This window comes from Triticum dicoccoides, chromosome 7B, assembly GCF_002162155.2.
Source record: "Triticum dicoccoides isolate Atlit2015 ecotype Zavitan chromosome 7B, WEW_v2.0, whole genome shotgun sequence".
NCBI classification, from domain to species: Eukaryota; Viridiplantae; Streptophyta; class Magnoliopsida; order Poales; family Poaceae; genus Triticum; species Triticum dicoccoides.
In genome coordinates, this window is record NC_041393.1 from 435,359,775 (window position 1) to 435,381,315 (window position 21,541).

General features: G+C 45.9%; 1 protein-coding gene across 3 annotated transcripts; it reads left to right on the forward strand.

Annotated features, from left to right (window-relative positions):
• The first annotated feature begins 989 nt into the window (after positions 1–989).
• Positions 990–17,452, forward strand: LOC119337841. Of its 3 annotated transcripts, XM_037610071.1 has the most exons (10): positions 990–1,464; positions 1,597–1,749; positions 1,845–1,999; positions 2,170–2,445; positions 2,566–2,693; positions 3,187–3,304; positions 10,418–10,510; positions 12,370–12,438; positions 12,543–12,633; positions 17,026–17,452. In XM_037610071.1, exons 1-10 carry the CDS (start codon positions 1,083–1,085, stop codon positions 17,061–17,063), a joined length of 1,503 nt encoding a protein of 500 aa, XP_037465968.1. In that variant the 5' UTR covers positions 990–1,082; the 3' UTR covers positions 17,064–17,452. The 3 variants fall into 3 exon arrangements, 2 of the variants coding, with proteins under 2 accessions (XP_037465968.1, XP_037465969.1); XR_005163644.1 differs by lacking the exons at positions 10,418–10,510; positions 12,370–12,438 and adding an exon at positions 5,096–5,192 and having other exon boundaries at positions 17,026–17,071; XM_037610072.1 differs by lacking the exons at positions 10,418–10,510; positions 12,370–12,438; positions 12,543–12,633; positions 17,026–17,452 and adding an exon at positions 5,096–5,473.
• The last annotated feature ends 4,089 nt before the right edge of the window (positions 17,453–21,541 follow it).

Below are 21,541 nucleotides of genomic sequence, written 5' to 3' on the forward strand. Positions count from 1 at the left end.
TGTATGTAATTAAAAGATGATAAAAAAACATGTCTACAATGGGTCATCTCTTAGTCTTATCTTCAATAACTAGCTATTCCTAAAAATATGATGAGACATATTGTGCTAAGAGATCATCTTTTATCTTCTTTTAAAAAAGAGAAGACAAGCCTTTTCTTATGAATTCTCTTTCATTCACCTCATCATTTATCCTACATGACATTGTTAAGATAGAACCATTGTACAAGCATCTCCAACGGGCGCGCTAGAAGACGCGTCCGCGCGGTAAAAGTGCTTTTTAGCGCGCGTCGACCGGTTTCGTGCGCTCCAGCGATGGCGGGAAACAAGCGCGCACGGGAAACGATTGCGCGCGCGGGGGAAACGATTGCGCGCGCGGGGGAAAAGGCGGCAGCTCGCGCGCAAGATTTGGCGCGCCGCTTCGCGCGCGCCTATATAACTGCAGCGCCATCTACCGCTCTCTCTCTCTCGCTCTCTCCACTGCTTTCCCTCCTCGCCGCCGAGCCGCCACCACCGCGCCACCATGCCGCCTCGCCGCCGGGGAGGTTCAGGCTACCGCGGCGTCTGCGTGCGCCCGTCCGGCACCTACTCCGCCTCAATTCAGTCGGGTGGCGGCGTGCGCCTCGGCCTCGGAACCTTCGACACCGCCCAGGATGGCGCGCGCGCATACGACGCTGCGGCGTGGCGACTCCGCCAGTTTTATTTTGTATCGTAGAAGCAGGCTATGTGGACGTAGTAAAACTATATATCGTTGGAGAAGCCGGATTTATTTTGTATCGTAGAAGTAGGCTATGTGGACATAGTAGAACTATATATCGTTGGAGAAGTCTCGATATACGCATTTTGTATCATGTGAAGCAGACTATGTGGGCTGCATTTTAGCGCGCCTATTGGAGCCAGCGCTGCAGGCCGCGTAAAATCAGACGAAGCGCACGCGACAAAGTAGTTTTTAGCGCGCGGTGTGTTGCGCGTTTGTTGGAGATGCTCTAAGTTCCGCCGGATCTGGGCGCGCGAGCATCCAGGCGATCGTGAAGGGCCCGACGGCTGCTGGCTGCTGCCTCGACCCGACCTTGGCAAGGTCAGCAATGCCGCAAGCCGCCACTCAAGAGGGAGAGGCGTCGGGGTCCGGACCAACCCGCGCGCTCCCACGCAGCCAGAGGTCCACGGCTGCAGCAAGGCCCACGGCGACGACCCGGTCGATGGCCCTGGTGCGTGCGCGGCAGTCCCCGGGCTCCCAGTCCCCACGGGAACCAACCGTGCGATCCAATACAAGGAAGAGAAAGAGGGATCCGGCTGCCAACCGGAAATCGAAGAAACGGAAGAGGACCGGGGAGGAGGAGGAGGTCTCATCTGCAGACAGCTCTCCAGTTCGCCAGCCACATATCCCGGATCGCATGTACCGACTTCATGATCTGAGTACGTCCAAAGCCATTCAGAAGGCACGAGAAGATGTTTCGGCCAAAAGAGGTATGCAATCCAAGTCGCCTCGATTCCTTTCCATGGTTCCATCACCAATGAGAAAAAGTATCGATTCCACTTCCGAGTGAAGTATTGTGTTCGGCACATGAGTGTTTACTTCGTGTACCGAATTTCTTGTAGCTCGCCATATGGGATTGGCTACTCTGAATGTGCACATGTGCAGAGCTTCCATGTGTGTTCTTGATGACCCAAATCTGGTTCCTGTTCGTGAATCTGCAAGGACGGCAGTGCTTAACGCTGGACGCTCTGTTCTCGGACTTTCATCCTCTGTTGGTACAAATAATAATGATACCATATCTGTTTATTTAGGAGCATCGTGAAATTATGTTGTTTGTTGCTGATATTTCAATGAATTTGTATATTTGTAGGTGGTAAGCCACTAGCACGATGCTGTGGTTTCTGGGTTGATTGGGATGAGAAGAACAAAATTGGCACTGCTTTGACAACTTCACGTCTCATTTGTACCAAGTCTGCATCTTTGGACAGTTGGTCAGGGCAAGAAGAGTATGATACTAATGCCGAGGTGAGTTCTTAAGGATGAGTAGAATTGATGAGTTCTATTCATTTGCTTTGCCCTATAGGTAGTCCAATCTCTAGTTGATTCCAATTCAAAATACCTCTTTCTACTTGTGGCTATCATATACTAGTCCCGCTGAAAAAAGGTTAAAATCTTGCATTCTGCACCTGCTGTAGGTCCTTGTTCACATGCAGGGTGGCACCACTGAAAAGGCCACCCTGCAGTACTATCAGAAGCACTATGATTTGGCCTTCTTCAGTGTTAGAATGGATAGGCCTGTTCATATACTATCTTTCAATGATGGTGTGATGCGTTCTGACCATGTTTTTGAGCTTGGAAGAGATGAAAGTTCGTTTCTAAGGATAAGCCATGGTGTGGTGAAATTCTTGAATCCAAACCTACTTGAACGGTATCACTATATGCATGTTCACAGTGCAGATCCACGTCCCAGGGTAAAAACTGTATTTTATCTTGAGATTGAATTGTACATTTGCTATTCTGGACAATGTATTTTAATGCCTATTTTGCAAATTAATGCTATTGTACCTTCTTGATTTCAATGCATTTTCTAGTATGGCAAAGGAGCGCCACTCATTGACTTTGGCGGAAAAATTGTGGGAATGGTCAATGGCAATACAAGCGGATCTTTTATACCGTCTTCCATTTTAGTGAAGTACTTGCATTTGTGGAGAAAATTCCAGTATGTTCTTGTTTACTTCTGTTTTTAGTGCCACTAAGAAGACATGTAGCATTATTATGTCCCCTTTTTAAAGAATATTTTGTCTAGTAAGGATGCAATGAAACACATTATTGATGTTTGTGATCTATAGCAAGTGGATTTCATCAAGATCTATGCAGATTCTAGCCTTGTCTAGATCAATCCCAAACTGCACAAACTTGGTTCTTCGTCTATTACTCTTAGATCTAGTTGTTCCACTTTGATATCCTTCTATTAGTTGAATTTCCTTTATGCAGTGTAGCTTTATAAATCAACAGGATCATATGATCAGGGAAGGCAAAATTCATCTAATCAAAATATTTGGTCTAGCATGGTTCCAAAACTATTTGTCTAGCATTGGAATTTTGATGATATGATAAAATATAATTTGGTTTATTGACTCGATTCATTTTAGAAGGGTTAACACTTATGCTTACTAACTTATTAATGTATATTGGATGACTTTTTGATATAGGCGCATCCCTCGGCCCCAGCTTGGAATGAAATTTTGGTCGATCAAGTTTGTAGACATTGCTCTTGCTGAGAATATATTGTGCAAGTGTAATATTGATGATGGCCTTATTGTAAAAAGGGTATCTCTCGCCCTCTCTTTCTCTCTAGATCAAAATATAGCCACACTAAACTAGGAGCGCAAAATTGCTAATTTTACGCTCCGGACAGACTGCACGAGCCACTCCTGGGCAAACCAACTGACTACACAACCTGCAACCCACACATATATGATTTTGATAGTAAAAATTCTCTAGACCATCGTAAATCTTGGAAAGCTTGTTGTTTTAATGTCACTCATGCGATAGTTGTAAATTGTAAAATGTGCATGCAAATAGCCTTTAGTAGTGTTTTTTTAGTGCTATTATGTGAGTGTTTGTCGTAAACGTGGCTATTTATTTGAACTTAGTTGTGTACTCATCTGTTATTAGTGTGTCTGGTTGAGGTTGTAGTATTTGTCATGTTAGGTTTGTAATAGAGAAAAATTCACTGTAGGTCCTTATACTTGTCGCGTTGGCCGCATTTCTCCTCGCACTTGCAAATACCCAAAATACAGTCCTACAACTTGTCTCAGGTGGTCGTCTACGGTCCAAAATACCATTTCCTCTACGTATGCGTTGACTTGGCTGTTGACTGGCTAGTCCACATGGGCTTTGACCGCCAGCTCAGCAGAAGACGCCCTGGGCGGGGTGATTGGGGGGAATGCGAGGGGGTTTATTGCAAAAACGTCTGGCAATAAAACATGAGCCGCCACCTGGTCGGACCGATCCATCCACCTGGTCCGACCCGACCAGACCGAGCCGCTCCGCTCCGCTCCCTTGCTCTGCTCCGCTCCCCTCCCTTGTTCGTCGTCGCTGCCGAGGTGCTCGCCTCCTCTCGCCGGGCGTGGCGGTCTGTGGCGGCGCCCGCCATGAGCTCGTCGTCGGACGCTGAGCCGCCGCCGTCTGCTCCGTTTGGTCGGGGCCTGCGTGACGTTCCTCTCGCTCCCTCCCATCGTCAGGATCATGCCGAGCCGCCGCTGTACGGTACATCGCCGTCGTTAGCACCTTCTCTGCCCGATCTGTCCGTTTTAGCTGGGGGAAAGAGTGCGCGCCCTACTCAATTGCGCATACGGGGTAGGGTTTAGGGTTCTTGGCCATCTTTTTCTGTCACGGGTTTAGGGGTGTAGGGTTTTAGCCGTGGATGGTGAAGTTAGTGGCAGATGCAAATTAGGGTTTCATGAGGCCTTTCGATAGGTTAGTTGTAGATGAAATATGGTTGTACAGAGGTAATAAAGGTTTTGATTGCTCGAATTGTTAGGCAAAGTGGATGCCCTGTTTTTTTGGCCGTCAATGTTAGCTTAAATTAGGTTACATGCGTCGACCATATGTTGTTTTGTTAATGAGATGACTGTTTGTTTGCCAGATCCAGCAAAGGAACATGCTTTTGGACGTGAAAAATCACCAATTTGTTTACTTGATATGCCATGAATGCCATCATTTTGTTTTGGAAATGTCTGAACTTTCAGTTATCTATTTCTGAACCTGTATCTGATACATTTGTCTACATTTGTATACAATGTCTGCACTTACACTGAGCATATTTGTCATGTTTTCAACTACTTGAACATCTTTTGTCTGAACATTGACAGTTTTGTTATTACGGACTTAACATTTTTTTGTCTGAACATTGACAGTTGTGTTAGACTGGTGCAGTTACATTGTGTCAATTTCCTAGATCAGATGATCTCAAATAGCATGGTTGTGTCATTGTGCAGTTGCATTGTCTCTTCACCTATGTTATTACTGTCTGTTGTTGCATTGTGCAGTTGCATTCTCTGTCATCTCTGTTATTACTGTCTGTCTGAAGATTTTGTCATTTCATTTGTTTTGCAGGCCCCTTAAGCAACCATTTCTCTGTTGAGGTCATACATGGTGGCTTTTTCCTATGTGCAGACAAGCATAGGGGTTATCACAAGGGCCACTCCATTTGGTATGACTACTGTGATATAGATAATTGGACACCTACAGTTGTTGCCATTCTGGTGGAGGAAATTGGGTATGAGTTTGAGGGCGGGATAAGGGCTTACTGGTGTGTTCCTGGACTGACAGTCTATAAGAATGGCTTAAGAGAAATTAAGTTAGGGGACAACACAATGACAGAGAACATGAAGGATTGTGTTCTTAATGGGAACCATTTCCAGCAGATATTTCTTGATCATGATGACAGTATGAGGTCATATATTTCCCTTGTTCAAGTTCATTCTGATGATGAAGATCCTCCTCTAGTCAAATTCAGTGGCCTGAGACCTAAGAAGGAGCAAGTGCCAGTGCAAGAGGATCATTCTGACCAAGTGCAAGAGGAAAATGCTGATCAAGTGCAAGAGGAGCAGGCTGAGCAAGATCAGTTGTATGATGCAGAAAGTGAGGAAGAGTCACAAGAAGAGGAGTACATGCCAGATCCTCCTCAGCCGGATCCGTCGCGCGCTGGCTCGCGAGCGGAGCGCGTCCAGAACGTCGAGGTGGCCGTCCCCGCGCCTGTCAACACGGCCTACTGGGACCACTATCAGCCCGACCTCCTCGGGCGCGACGACAACTCTGATTACATCTCGTCGGAGTCGGAGTACGACTCTGGCTTCGACGAAGACTCTGGCTACGCCGCCGACTCGTCTTGGTCGACTGGCTGGGAGGAGCCAGAGGTGATCGTCCTCTCTGACGACGAGCCGGAGGTGCAGATGGCGGCGCCCGTCGTCCCCGAGCCGGAGGTCCAGATGGTGGCGCCTGTCGCCAGGGAGGGTGACAAGCACCACCCAATTGACGTCGACGCGCTTCCAGATGTTCCTGACATCGTCAAGAAGGAGGTGGAGGTGGTCTTGGCACTTGAAGCACATGCAGAGGTGGCTGACAAGAAGATGAACAAGAAGAAGAGGAAGATGCCTGAAGAAGGTGCAGCTGAGGTTCGCAGGTCAAAGCGCCTGAAGAAGATGGCCTGAAGAAGTGAAGGTGGTTAGTTAGGTATGCTGAAAGTATAGTATTTTCAGCATATAAGTTATAATTATAGATGTTTGGTTAGTTAGGTGTGCTTGTATAATGTGAGCACATAAGTTAATTATTACTGCTGGTCTTCTTTTGGTAATGTGAACAAGTGCTATGAAATGTTGAATGATGAATGTTTGGTGTCATGTTTGTGGACAAGTACAAACATGAATGCTGAAAGTGCTATGAAATGTTGAACTGATGTTTGGTTAGGGGATCTCTTTGGTTAGTTAGGTGTGCTTGTATAATGCTGAATGTTGCTGTCATTGTTGCTGTCATATTCAGTTGTTGTCAGTTACTATGTTGAGGAATTGTTTCTGTCATTGTTAGGTATGCTGAATGTTGTCAACATTCAGTTCAACACTTCTGTCTTTTGTCAGCACCAAATAAACATCAACTAAAGGAATCCTTGCAGTTGAACTGTTAGGTATGCATATGTGGTTAGCTACTGGATAAACAAATTGACTTGAATAACATCAAACTGGAATTTGAGCATCTAGTACAACATCAGTTCAATCAAATTAAGCATCTAGTACTACATCAGTACAACATCAGTTAAATCATTCAGCATGTAGTACAACATCAGCTCAATCAAAATCATCCAGCATGCCCTTAAGCTTCCTTATCTTCTCCTTGGTGTCCTCTTTGTGTTTGAACAAGTCACCAATCATGTATTCAAGCTTTCTCTTCTCTTGCTTTAATTTATCCCTCTCTCCAATGACTTGGTCCCTCTCTTGGATCACTTGATCTCTCTCTTTTTCTGCCTTAGCCCTGAATACCTGATGAATGCTTGTTACTGTTTTGTCATTCATCTTCCTCTTCTCAAGCTCTGCCCTAAGATCAGCCATAGCAATTTGTGTGCTGCCTAATTGGCTAATTGCATGCTCCTTCTCAGCCACAAGATTAGCAAAATCAAGTTTGAAATTGCTAAGCTCTTTTTCCAACTTCTTCTATTCCAAAATCTTCAAGTTTTCCTCAGCATTCAGAACATTTTGTCTGAGGTTCTGTTTTGTCTCCTCTTCATACATGCTCCATATCCTAGCTAGGCTCATCTTCATAGCATCAGGTCACTCAGGGTCAACCCACTCCACATAGTTGCAGCTAGGTACTTCCTATGAATTTAAAACAAACATAATTTCAGTTAACTAATCAAGAAATTCAGCTAACTACTCCTCAAATTTTAGTTAACTAAACATAGCACTTTAAATGGCATACAAATTGACTACTCAAAAATAACTAAAATTTGAGCTTTTTAAACTTTTGACAGTGTGAATGAGTTTGTACTAACCTTCTGGGCACAGGTTAGGAACCTCCTGCCAGTATCAACTGATTCAAATGCCACAACCTTCTCACACAAAGTTCCATGCTGACATGTAAAACTAGGCAAATCTATGGCCAGGCCTCTCCATTCCTCACAGAAAATTGTGGCAGGAGCCTAAAACAGATCCAGATTTGGATTCAGAATGAAGAAACAAGAGAAAACCCTAGCTTTTGGTAACCCTAGTAGGAGATGAGGAGGAGATGACCAACCTTGCTGGTAACAGAGTCGTCTCCGGAAGAGCTAGGGAGATCATCCCACGACACCATGGATCTTTGTGGTGCTTGAGAAGAAGAGAAGAACTTTGTGGTGCTGGAGAAGAAGAGAAGAATGGGAACGAGGAAGATATACTTGTGGCTGGGGGAGGAAGCATAGGTGGATCTGGTGGTTGTGGACCAAAGGCAAACATACAATGCAAGTTGTAGGGTGCCAGTGTGCATTGTTGTGGACCAATCAGTTAGCTGAATATTTGTTCAGTTAAGTTCAGTTATATTTTGGCCATATCATACAAGCTCATTTAACTTAATCCTTGTTCAGTTAAGTTCAGTTACATTTTGGGCATATCAATCAAGCTCATTTAACTGAATCTTTGTTCAGTTAAGTTGATTTACAATTTGGCCATATCAATCAAGCTAAGACCAAGTGCAGTCAACATTGACACTGACCAAGTGCAGTTAACTGAATATTTGGCTCAGAGAGCTCAGAGAAGACAAAGTTAACTGAATATTAACAACAAATTGGAAGATTCAACACTGACATCATAGATACATCATATCCATTACAACCATACAGCCAAAATAACATCATATCCATTACAGCCATAGATACATATCCAGCTCAGACACCAGCTCAGACAACCATAGATACTAATTTATCAACATCTCACTTCTTCATAATGAAGATGAAAGACAACACACAAAGAACCACAACACTAGCCATAAGAAGCTTTAGCACTAGAAGGATCTCTCTACCTAATCCAAGAAGCATAGCAACTTGCTGCTTGGTAGCAAGGTTTTTCTCACTAGGGCTGTCAAAATTCACCCTGCCTGCAATGCCTCTTCCAGCCAAGGCCCTTCCAGCTAAGTTTCTTCCTGCCATCCACTCAGTCCTCTTCCTCTCAAGATCTTCCCTCCTGTCCTCAGCTGCACCAATTGCATCTACAGCAGCATTACCAACAAGAACTCTAGTTTCAACCAGATGCTGCACATATTCCATCTCCCAGCGCCAGAAATCACAGGTGACCTACAACCAAAGCAATGCAATGTGTGAAAATGACTGACAAAGTGCAGTTAACATGAAAAAATGTTCAGTTAAGAGATCTCTTCAGTTAACTTCTAAGCACATTCAAGACTAAAATTCAGTTAACCATGGCTACTGAGCACATTCAAGACTTCTAATCACATGAATTGCTGAACATTCAGTTAACTTCTAAGCACATCACATCATGGCTACTGAGCACAGCATGGCTACTGAACAGGGCAGGTGCATGAATCGAACAGAGCAAGACTGAAGCTTACATTGTCGTGGGTGCACTTGTAGAAAACCCAACCATCATGCTCATTGGTGCTAGAGCGGTAGCACTTGACGGGTTCGCCACAATCGGGGCATCCGACCAGTGGCACCTCAACAGAGCGGCCACGCAGACCAGAGCGCACACCGGAGCGGGAGGATCTCGCAGATGACATGCCGGTGGAGATCCAGGCGGTGGTGCCTGCAGCGACGGCGGCGAGAGGTAGCAGCAGATCTAGGCGGTGGTGCCTGCGGCGACAGCGGCGGAGCAGGCGACGGTGATTAGGGTTCGAGACGGGAGAGGAGAGGGAGAGGTGTAGGTGCGGTGCGGTGCGGTGTGTGTGGTCCGACCAGGTGGGTGCGGTCGCGATCCGACCAGGTGGGTGGGTGTGGCGCGGTCCGACCAGGTGGTGAGGCGCGGTCCGACCAGGCGGGGGGATAAACGCAAATTCATCGTTTTTGCAACAAACCCCCTTGTATTCTCCCGTGCAGCTGAGCTGGCGGTCAAAGCCCGCGTGGACTAGCCAGTCAACAGCCAAGTCAGCGCATACGTAGAGGAAATGGTATTTTGGACCATAGACGACCACCTGAGACAAGTTGTAGGACTGTATTTCGGGTATTTGCAAGTGCGAGGAGAAATGCGGCCAACGCGACAAGTATGGGGACCTGCAGTGAATTTTTCTCTTTGTAATATATATAGCGGAGTATCTAGTAAATGTAGCAAAGTACTAAAGTTGGTATGTGATTAAGTAGCACCAGAGCATCTAGTTATGTAGTAAAACCAGTTATGTGCAAGTCATCTATGTGCACAATTGTATTTTTTGCTAGTTGGTAAATGGATTTGGTACTGATATGCTTAGCAGGTGCCTTTGCTAACCCAGTTTTACTACCTTCAATTCATCATGTACCTCCTTGTCTCCATTTTGGAGCAGAGGCAAGATTTTTACCATGTGATCTCTAGGATTTACTATGTATTATACACCATAGTTTACTACATGTTTTACCGTTGAGTAGGAGGTGAGAAACCAAGGCACCCAAGTGTTGGGCTGGTTTGGATTTATGTTTGATCTTCTATTACTATATTACTGTTCATCTTTGCTAGTAGGACTTGCTAGTACTGCATCCCTGTGCACCTTTACTACTAGAACTTCAGTTTTTGTGCATGATTTGGATAGAGAAGTCAGGGATCCGGGAAGTTGTTGGTATGGTCAATCGTGCACTGTGTCTGGAGCGCAGAACACACACACACACACACACACACACACACATGTTTATATTGGTCATTTCTAGATTTATGTTAGCTTTCTTGACTGTTTATGTTATCATGCATATTGAGTGGTTATTGCGGGTCTTAGGTGTCATATGGATCTCCTGCTGAGAAACTTGGAATACTGGTGGGTGACGTCATTAGTTGTTTCAATGGAGAACACATCTCTACAACAGTTGAGGTAGATGCACTGTAGATATTATGTTTGAAGTAATACGAAAGTAAGACACTCATGTTAAATTCTATTGCTTTATGCTATTAAGGGCATCTCCAGCCGTTGGCCCCCCAGTAGGGGCAAAAAAACGCCCCCTGGGGGCGCACCGGCGCTAAACCGCGCACTGGGGGCGTGATGCCCCCCAGTCGCGGCGCCCACGGTTAGTCAAAAAAGTCAAACACGGCGCAAAAACGACTCAAATTTAACGCAAACATCGGCGAGTTCATTCAAACTTAAACATATTTTACAAAAAAGAAAAAAAACTACCGCGGGCTACCCCCGCTGTCTCCCTCGCCGCCCGCCGTCTCCCTCGCTGCCCGCCCACGCGGTTCTACATGCCAAGGAGGCGGTAGAACCGCGTGTAGTCACCGCCGTCGTCGTCGTCGCCGCCTCCGCCGTCCCTGCTGCATCCCTCCCCCGGTTGGCGCGGCGGGTTGGACGGTCCGGGGGCGTCGTCGTCGTCGTCGCTGTCGAGGACCACGACGCCGTGCTCGTCCTCGCGCCCACGCTTGCGGACGGCGATCTCCTCCAGGGCCCGGCGCTGCCGGACCATCTCGTCGCGGAGGTAGTCGTCCCGCGCCCACCGCATGGCGTCCTCGTCGGAGAAGCCGCGCTGGGCTATCTCCTCGTACTCCGCGGGGAGGACGGGCTCCGGCTTGGGCTCGGCGAGGACGAAGCGGCCGGTTGGTGGAGAGGCGTTGGCGCCGCCGGAGCTGCGGGTGCGCGTGCTGACCGGCGTGTCCTGGGGCTCCGGCTTGACAGGGCGGAGGTAGGGCGAGCCGCCGGACGAGGAGGACCCCCCGGTCTCCATGCGCCTCGGGGTCCAGGAGCTTCCCCGGCGGCGTGAGAAGGAAGGGGGAGCAGGGTACTCCAGGCACGGCGTGTTGCCGCCCTCGATGTACTCGAGGACGGCCTCCAACGTGCGCCCGGGCACGCCCCACCACAGACGCCGGCCGGCGGCGTTGAGCCTGCCGGAGGGCACGACGCCGTTGGTGGCCTCGAGCTGCTCGGCGTGACGACGACGGAAGTACGGTTCCCAGAGCGGGCTGTCGGGGGCGTACCGTGGCGCCTCCCTCGCCGCACGCGGCAGGTTCGAGCGGATGCGTGTGATCTCCGCACGCCGCGCCGCGCCGGTCGGTACCGGGGGCACCGGCACGCCGCCCGCGCTGATCCTCCACGTCCCGGGCACCCGCATGTCCGGCGGGACCGGGTACTCGGCCTCGTAAAGGAGGCGAGCCTCGTCTTCGTGAAGATGGCGGCGGCCGAAGCCGTTCGCCGCCGCGCCGTCGCCTGGGAAGCGCTCGGCCATGGCTGTGAACTGGGGACGGCGAAAGAGAGGAGAGGAGAGGGAGGAAACGACGGCGGCGGGAGAGTGTGAGTCGCCGAGTGCGCCGGGGCGCTTCATATATAGGCCAAGGCGCGCGTGTCACCGTGTGTACGCGTGGCGGGCGAGGGAGGGCGAGGGACGCGCGTCGTCCGGTCTTCACTGCGCCGCCCGTGAGGCATCAATGGTGCAGGCTGAGCCGCGGGAAACGAGGCGATGAGGACGACGAAGGGCCGAGAAGAGAGCCGTGTCGCTGACGCGGCGGGCCCGCGGCTTTTTCGCGCCAAAACATTTCGCCCGGCGCCCCCGGGCGCCCCCCAGCGCGCCGGGTTCGGGCTGGGTCCGCCGGCGCTGTTTTCGGCCCAAGCCGGCGAAAATCGGGCTCCTGGGGGCGCGACTGGGCCGTTTTTCGGCGCCGGCGCGAAAAAAACGCCTGGGGAGGCCTTCCTGGGGGCGCGGCTGGAGATGCCCTAACTTACATAAGTATTGCTGCTGTTGTCAGTTAGAGAATATGATGCTGAGCAAATGTGAGGATGAAAATAATAGCCTTAATTCTGAACTGAATGTCAAAGTAAGTTTCTTCTATGATTTGCTTTATGCATGTTGTTCACCTTTATATGGAAATAATATTAGCATAATGTTGACACTGATAAATATATGATTTTACCTTTTTAGTTTGATGTGTTTCACATACGCAAGTCTCGCTGGAGTGACAGAACATTAACTGTAAAAGTGTCTGATGACAGTGAAGTAGTTGCAACAGGAGGTATGTATCCTTTGCCAACCTATTCGATCTAAGGATCTACATTATTTCGTTTTGTAAATGGTTATTCACACATTTGCCACTGTGCCATAGTTTTTTTTACATATTTGCTATTAGTTTCTCTCACCTTCCTCTGATTTCGCCACCGTGCAATTGGTCAGCACTAGTTAGACTCAGCTGGGCACTATGTATTAGCTGGGTAGCGGAAGCATTGAGTATTTTGGGCTATTGAAGATGTGAGAATTTACCAAGTATTTACAGTAGACATGCAGACTTAAAGCTCTTGCATGTCAGGTTGTGCTACTCTTGCAGAAAGATCTTCAAAATGCAATTTTAGTGCAAGTAGTAAGATCTTAGACCTCACAGAAATGGTAGAAATTTCTCTGATGTATTACTCTACAAAAAGGTAGGCCCCAAGCATAGCTATCACACAAAATTACTAAGTGCAGCTATCAAACAGAGAAAAGTAAGCAAGCATTAGGCTGCATACATGCTACATTGAAGGTGCAAGGCTGCACACAGCATTACAAGCAATAAACTTCACAAGTTCTTACTTCCAAAAGCATCAGGACTGCATACTTGTCACACGTGTTCTTCAAAAGCTCCTGGATTGCATACTCACTAATTTCAGAAGCAGCAGGACTCCATACTTGCCATTGCAAGTCTGAAACCAAAATTTACATGGCAATAGTACCTATCGCAGCTTCTGTAGCAATCTGATCATGTGGTGATGTTTGTGGCTGGTTTTAGTGCAGCATTTTTGCTACTTCAAATCACAGATCTTTTTCTTTGACCTTTTGCCACCACTTTCTTACCAGTCTTCCTGGAGGTGCATCGGACCATCAGTTTTACAAATAGAAAGAAATGCATTAGTCTCCTGTAGCTAAAGAGATTCATCTGTTTTATAGAATTAACTAATAGCTAAATAAATGCATTAGTTTTACATAAGAACAATAGTTTTACAAAAACTAAAGAAACGCGTTAGGCGAGGAAGAGTACCGAACAGTGCTTATACTAATACAGGGACCAGTCTGTTCATCTTCTGAAAATTCTTGGTCAACTTACTCTTTGCAATTCTTCTGTATCTGACCAAGTTGTCCACAGCATTTGCATTTCCTCTTTGTAGGCCCAACCTTGCATCTATTTCATTCAAAGCCTGGATTATATTCTTTGTTGGTCTCCTAGGAGGCCTTTTTAGTAAAGGGCAGCCTGGTACACGTAGCTCCCGCTTGCGCAGGGTCCGGGGAAGGGTCCGACCACTTTGGGTTTTCTGTACGCAGCCTTTCCCTGCATTTTTGCAAGAGGATGTTTCTAGGACTCGAATCCATGAACTTATGGTCACAAAGCAACAGCTTTACCGTTGCGCCAAGGCTCCCCTTCAGGAGGCCTCTTTAGCAGAGGAGGATACGTTTGACATGTTGATATTTCCATAGCATTGCACGTATGCTGTTTGCATAAGCTGCTTATACTTCAACTTCCCTTCCTGGTTCCCTAAGTGAAGTGATGACGAAAATAGCATGGACACAAGGAAGGCCTTTGCATAGCCTACAGCTACATGCTCTCTTCTCAGTGTCAACTGGACGCTTCCATTCCATTCCATCCCATCTTTCTCTCTTGCATATACTTCTGCCTCGGAACTTTTGCTTCTGACCAGTCTTATCTTTAGACCTCTAGTTCTTTGATTAAGGTTCTGCATGATAGTTGTGAGAACTTAGTGACTTCTTTTTGTTGCAATTCTTTTGTCTAAGATCAGTTCTCTGCATTAATTGTGGCCTAATGGTATCCAACAAATCGACAATGGGCATAGCTTTTAGTTTCTTGGTCTTGCTGTTGAAGGAATCTGCTAGATTGTTATCTGACATAATCAACTTTGGGGACTTCATTGAACTTGCTTCTAGACCATAAATTTGGGTGGCGTTCATCCTTGTATTTCTGCACTTTAGGTTTTGCATAGATTTTCTCTATGTGGGCAGCATGCTTCATAGGGAGGTAGGTACGCACAGTAGGCCATAAATTGTCATAGAATTTAAAGACCCTTTAAACTTCTTCAGAAAATTGGCAGCTAGCTGCCTCATGCTCCCTATGCTCCACTCGCTAAAAGATGCAACCCACTGCACTCTCCCATCCCTTGCATGCATCTGTGTGATTGACCAGACCAGCTGGATGGCAAATGACCTGTTTGTCTCTCCATGAAGGCATGACTCCAGTCCTGGTGTCAGTGGATTCTGCATCCATAACTCCATAGGCTACCGGGTACAACCAATTTTGGCCATCAATACCACAAGCAGCTGCCTATTGTCCTCCGAACTTGCTTGTTAGAGCAGTTGAATCTACAGCCAAGTATGGTGGGCACCTCTCTAAGAAACCCATCCAACATGGCTTGACTGATGCAAACTCTTTGTTGAAGCACATTTTCAATTTGATTTCTTCATAATCAATATCAACAAACACTCGTTGGTGATACCATCTTTAAATCTGACTTAAATATGCATAACAATTACCAAGTGGAAACTATCTTTCCCTTGTCCTTGTAAGTGTCATCTCCTTGCATTAAATGTTCTGTGATGTGGAACTTTGATATGGCACTACTCTTGAAGTTTCTTCTGCAAATCTGTAGCACCAAGTAACTAGTCCAGCATTGTAGCAACCCATGTTCTTGTAGCTGGCGTCAGCCTCTCACTTCTTTGAGCACGCCAGCAAATATGATGACTGGGATAGGAGACAGAAATTATTAACACATGTAATCCACACATTATACATGAAGACCAACTATAAAACATTATACTTAAAAAGTTAAACCATCTTTCATATAAGTTGCATGCAGTTTCCATCCACAATAAACTCGTACCAGAGGTGGATCACCCTTTTCGGTTCCATATCCATATTCTTTTTTATCGCAAAGGTTGCAAGTGCATTCTGAATTCAAACAAGGATAATTTGTCTCCTCCAAAATTGGAGGATTATCTTTGTCATAGGACACTATTAGCCTGTCATCATCATCATCACCATCTCTGCAAGTCATTTCTGTATCCTCAATAACAGTCAGCATATCAGGGCAGCACATAGTCCCCAGGCTCATCTGTGTACCGTGTTTCACCACTAACAGTCTTAACACCCTTATATTATTCACCGTGTTCAGCTATGTTAGGGTAACTCCAACAGGGCGACGCATTTCGTCCACCCGCATCCGTTTCTATCCGCGCGGGCAGAAACCACGGCCCAACGTGGCGACGCAAACCGCTTGATGTCCGTTTTGCTGTCCGCTTTGACCAATTTCTAGCCCATATTTGGGCTCAGTTTGCGTCCGCGTAAACACGCCGTGGACGCCCGCGTTGTCCTCCCCTGGCTCTCCTTTGCCCGAATTTGGCGAAGGATGTGTGCAACCGATGCCTAGTACAATCGTAACAGTTGTGAGATAGTTATTGGCAAAGTTTGCCATGTAGAACAATGTGATGATGTGGCAGAAAATAAGTAAGTAGGGAGAGAAATGTTATATGTAAATTAACCAAGTCACAGTTGTGAAATTTGTGAAATTGTTGTTGGAAAGTTTGCCAGATAGGACAATGTGACATAATAAATAAGTAGAGAGAGAATTTGTTGAATGTAATTGAACCAAAAATTCTAGCGCAAGCTTCAAACTTAGTGTGAAATTTAATATTTCTCATCTCCTATCGAATAGCATAGACATACTCTGTTGGAGTATTGTATGATTGATTGATCATTAGTTGATAAATATACCCAAAAAATGTTGAATATGCTTTAGATGGTATTTTTGCTAGAGAACTTAGCTTGGTTAAACATCGTTGATTGTACTGTTTTTGGTTGAAAGTAGACATGTGCATGGGCAGCCCGGCCCAGAGGCCCGAGCCTGAAAGCCTGGCATCCTGTCCACGCTTGGGCTCCACTTTCTCACCCGAAGCCCGGACTGAAAGCCCGGAAGAACCCTGAAATGACCATATATAGATATTTTATTTGAAATATAGGTATAATATATTAAATATAATATTCCGAATATAAGTATTTTAATTAAAAAACAGCACTGTTCATGATTTTCGGGCCAGGCCGGGCTCAGCCTTGGGATTTTCACTTCGGGCTTTGCCAAGCCCGGCCCGGCCCAGGGTATGAACAGGTCTTGAAAGAAACAGTGTTGATGGAGCGGTTATGGGTAGCAATAGCAAATGCGTACATGAGGGGAAAAATGATGCCATAGGGGGAGGGGGTATGTGAAATTTTCTTTTGTACTCCCTCCGTCCCAGAATGTAAGACTTTTTTTTGACATTAGTGTAGTGTCAAAAAACGTCTTACATTATGGGACAGAGAGAGTAGTTCACTGTGTTTGATGAGTACAGTTGATACCAAACATTTTCCTTAACTGAGACATTGCTCTTTTTGCAGTTAGTTACCCTTTCGGAGACGGGACACGGACACCATGATCAATACCATGTGACTTGACCAAACGGCCCAGGAAGATAGGTTTGGGAGTTCAGGGCAGGTACATGCTTCGGTGAATGGCAAGCGTGAAACCTGCAAGTTTCTGCTAAATGCATTTGATTTCTTTGCCGGTGTAACTCCTTGGCATATCCTTGTACCGAAAGTACTGGTGCAGGCAAGCGACTCTGCTGCTTCCTTTCTGCATGAAAACGGGAACCGTCATGTGAGCTGACTCTGTACATTTCTGGATGCTTGTTGAGTCCCTACACTTCATGTATGTCTTGGTTCGATGAACAAACAAGTATCCTGGTCCACTGAATGAACAGAAGTTGAGGATCCTGGAAGTGTATACTTACAATTCAAAAGCGGAACCACTTTGATTTTTGTGGTAATTTTGGGCCTCTTGTTTTTACCTGGTGCTGTCACGTGTTTTGGTGTGCGCGTCGCCACTGTGGTTGAATTCGGGCGGTCACCGCTTAGTACGAGCCTTAATGAAGCAACCGCTTTCTTCTCGCCTTAGTCTCATGCTCGCTCTCTCCCGGAAATCAGCCAGGCATTTTCAAAGCACCCACCAAATTGTCCCCAGATGTAGAACATATTCAAGGCGGTTCATCAAATCGCCTTCAAATGTCTGGACTAGACGTCCTAACATTTTTAGGCCTCCAACGTGGCCCATTTTGACCCGGAGCGTTTGAAATCTCATTGGCCATCCCCAAACTGGGGAACTTTGGGGGAGTTTGGATGTTCTTTATGTTGTACTCTGACACCCTATCCCACCCAAAACCATGTTTAGAGCCTGCATTTTTTTTTACAATTCGTCCTACCTCCACTTTCTATCCACGCTCCTCGAGACTGACGTTGATGTTGTACCCCCTCGGAGCCGTGCGGGCCTTGCCGGACCTCCGCCGCCCCACCAAACCGCCTCTCCACCAAGACCCCGCCCCTACCGACGCAGTGCATGGCGGACCGTGCCTGGTAAGTGTTCAGTGCAATAGTGCAATTCTTTTATGTACTCGTTTTGTATTTTGAAGCAAACACGGTGGATGCTAACGACGAGTACTTCTACGCCGAGTTCATGGATTCTTCTTTGTCGGATGACTATGACCAAGATGATGATGAAATGGCGGTGATGATGACGATTCTTGAAGAAATGGAGTGTGCTTTCTTAACTTCAAGGGTTCAACAAAGGGACATTGACTGTTGAATCGGCAGCGGGCACGGGGCGTGTTGATCTCTACAAGGACTACTTTACCCCCGATGCGCTATTTGACCCCTATTTTCCACGTCGATGCAACGACAAATGTTAGGGCTTATGATGATTACTAAAAGCTGAAAAGGGTGCCTTTGACCCCATTAGGTTCTCTGGCCTTCAAAAGTGCATGTATGCTCTAATGATGCTTGTGTATGGCACAACCACAAACCAACAGGATTAGTACCTCCAGATGTCCGAGAGCACATGCCTTGAAGCCATGGTGAGATTTGCTATTTGCAGTGGTCAACGTGTTTAGAACGAAGTAGAGAGAACCAAATGTCGAAGACATAGCAAAGCTCATGGCACTTGGAGAATCAAGATGGTCTCCAAGTATATTCGGATCCCTTGATTGCATGCACTGAAAATGAATTGGACTTCCCATATGCTCAATAAGGGAAATGTTAGGGCCATCATAAAAAAAAGAACTTTGGGTTTGGCACTATTAGTTTGACATGTCAAGTCTCGGTTCTAAGCCGTAAAGCATGTTGCACTAAACTATCAAGTAGTCATCACATCGAGCTTGCCAAACGTTCATAACGTCTGCATCTGCTCCTGCAATAGGTTTGTCACCTAGCATTGCATAAAGGACATAATTCTTCTGTGCGGCAATGAGGATAATCCTCAGATCACGGACCCAGTCCGCATCATTGCTACTATCATCTTTCAACTTAGTTTTCTCTAGGAATATATCAAAAAACATAGGGGAGCTACAACGTGAGATATTGATCTACAACATAATTTGCAAATACTATCAGGATTAAGTTCGTGGTAAACTAAGTTCAATTAATTAAATTACTTAAGAACTCCCAATTAAACTGACATCCCTCGAGTCATCTAAGTGTAACGTGCTCCAAATCAACTAACTCATGTCCGATCATCATGTGAGATGGGGTAGTTGCTACCTCTTGAGCACTGCGTTGGATTTCCCCGAAGAGGAGAGGATGATGCAGCAAAGTAGCGTAAGTATTTCCCTCAGTTTTTGAGAACCAAGGTATCAATCCAGTAGGAGACCACGCACAAGTCCCTCGTACCTACACAAAACGATAGCAACTCCCAACCAACGCGCTTAGGGGTTGTCAATCCCTTCACGGTCACTTACGAAAGTGAGATCTGATAGAGATGATAAATAATATTTTTGGTATTTTTGATAGATAGATGCAAAGTGAAAAGTAAAAGGCAAAGTAAAAACAAAGCAAGTAAATAAAGTGATAGAGATTGATATGATGAGAATAGATCCGGGGGCCATAGGTTTCACTAGTGGCTTCTCTCAAAAGCATAAGTATTCTACGGTGGGTGAACAAATTACTGTTGAGCAACTGACAGAATTGAGCATAGTTATGAGTATATCTAGACAATGATCATGTATATAGGCATCACGTCCAAGACAAGTAGATCGAAACGATTCTGCATCTACTACTATTACTCCACTCATCGACCGATATTCAGCATGCATCTAGAGTATTAAGTAAAAACATAGTAACGCCTTAAGCAAGATGACATAATGTAGAGGGATAAATTCATGCAATATGATAAAAACCCCATCTTGTTATCCTCGATGGCAACAATAGAATACGGCCTTGCAACCCTTTCTGTCACTGGGTAAGGACACCGCAAGATTGAACCCAAAGCTAAGCACTTCTCCCATTGCAAGAACTACCAATCTAGTTGGCCAAACCAAAAAGGATAATTCGAAGAGACTTGCAAAGATAACTCAATCATACATAAAAGAATTCATCGGTCTCAACAAACACATCACAAAAAGAAGATTACATCGAATAGATCTCCACGAGAGAGGGGGAGAACATTGTATTGAGATCCGAAAAGAGAGAAGAAGCCATCTAGCTACTAGCTATGGACCCGAAGGTCTGAAGTAAACTACTCGCACTTCATCGGAGGGGCTATGGTGTTGATGTAGAAGCCCTCCATGGTGGATGCCCCCTCCGGCGGAGCTCCGAAACAGGCCCCAAGATGGGATCTCATGGGTACAGAAGGTTGCGGCGGTGGAATTGGGTTTTTGGCTCCTGTTCTGATCGTTTGGGGATACGTTGGTATATATAGGAGGAAGGAGTACGTCGGTGGAGCTTCGAGGGGCCCACGAGGTAGGGGGCGCGCCCAGGGGGGCGCCTTCCACCCTCGTGACCGCCTCGTGGCTTTCTTGACGGAGGGTCCAAGTCTCCTGGGTCTTATCTGATGAGAAAATCACGCTCCCGAAGGTTTCATTCCGTTTGGACTCCGTTTGATATTTTGTTTCTTCGAAATACTGAAAAAGGCAAAAAACAGCAATTCTGGGCTGGGCCTCCGGTTAATAGGTTAGTCCCAAAAATAATATAAAAGTGGAAAATAAAACCCAATATAGTCCAAAACAGTAGGTAAAGTAGCATGGAGCAATCAAAAATTATAGATACGTTGGAGACGTATCAGGCATCCCCAAGCTTAATTCCTGCTCATCCTCGAGTAGGTAAATGATAAAAAAGAATTTTTGATGCGGAGTGATACTTTGGCATAATTTCAATGTAAAACTTCTTAATTGTGATATGAATATTCAGATCCGAAAGATTCAAGACAAAAGTTCATATTGACACAAAAATAATAATACTGCAAGCATACTAATCAAAGCAATCATGTCTTCTCAAAATAACATGGCAAAAGAAAGTTCATCCCTACAAAATCATATAGTTAGGCTATGCTTCATTTTCGTCACACAAAGATGTTCCCAACTTCTACACCCCCGATGACAAGCCAAGCAATTGTTTCATACTTAAATAATCTCAAAGTTTTTCAACCTTCACGCAATACATGAGCGTGAGCCATGGATATAGCACTATGGGTGGAATAGAATATGATGATGGGGATTGTATGGAGAAGACAAAAAAGGAGAAAGTCTCACATTGACGAGGCTAATCAACGGGCTATGGAGATGCCCATCAATTGATGTCAACATGAGGAGTAGGGATTTCCATTCAATGGATGCACTAGAGCTATGAATGCTCAACAAAAGAAAACTAGTGGGTGTGCATCCAACTTGCTTGCTCATGAAGACCTGGGGCATTTGAGGAAGCCCATCGTAGGAATATACAAGCCAAGTTCTATAATGGAAAATTCCCAGTAGTATAAAAAGACAACTTATGAGACTCACTACATGAAGAACAAGGTGCTACTTTTAAGCGCAATATATGAGACTCACTACATGAAGAACAAGGTGCTACTTTGAAGCACAAGTGTGGAAAA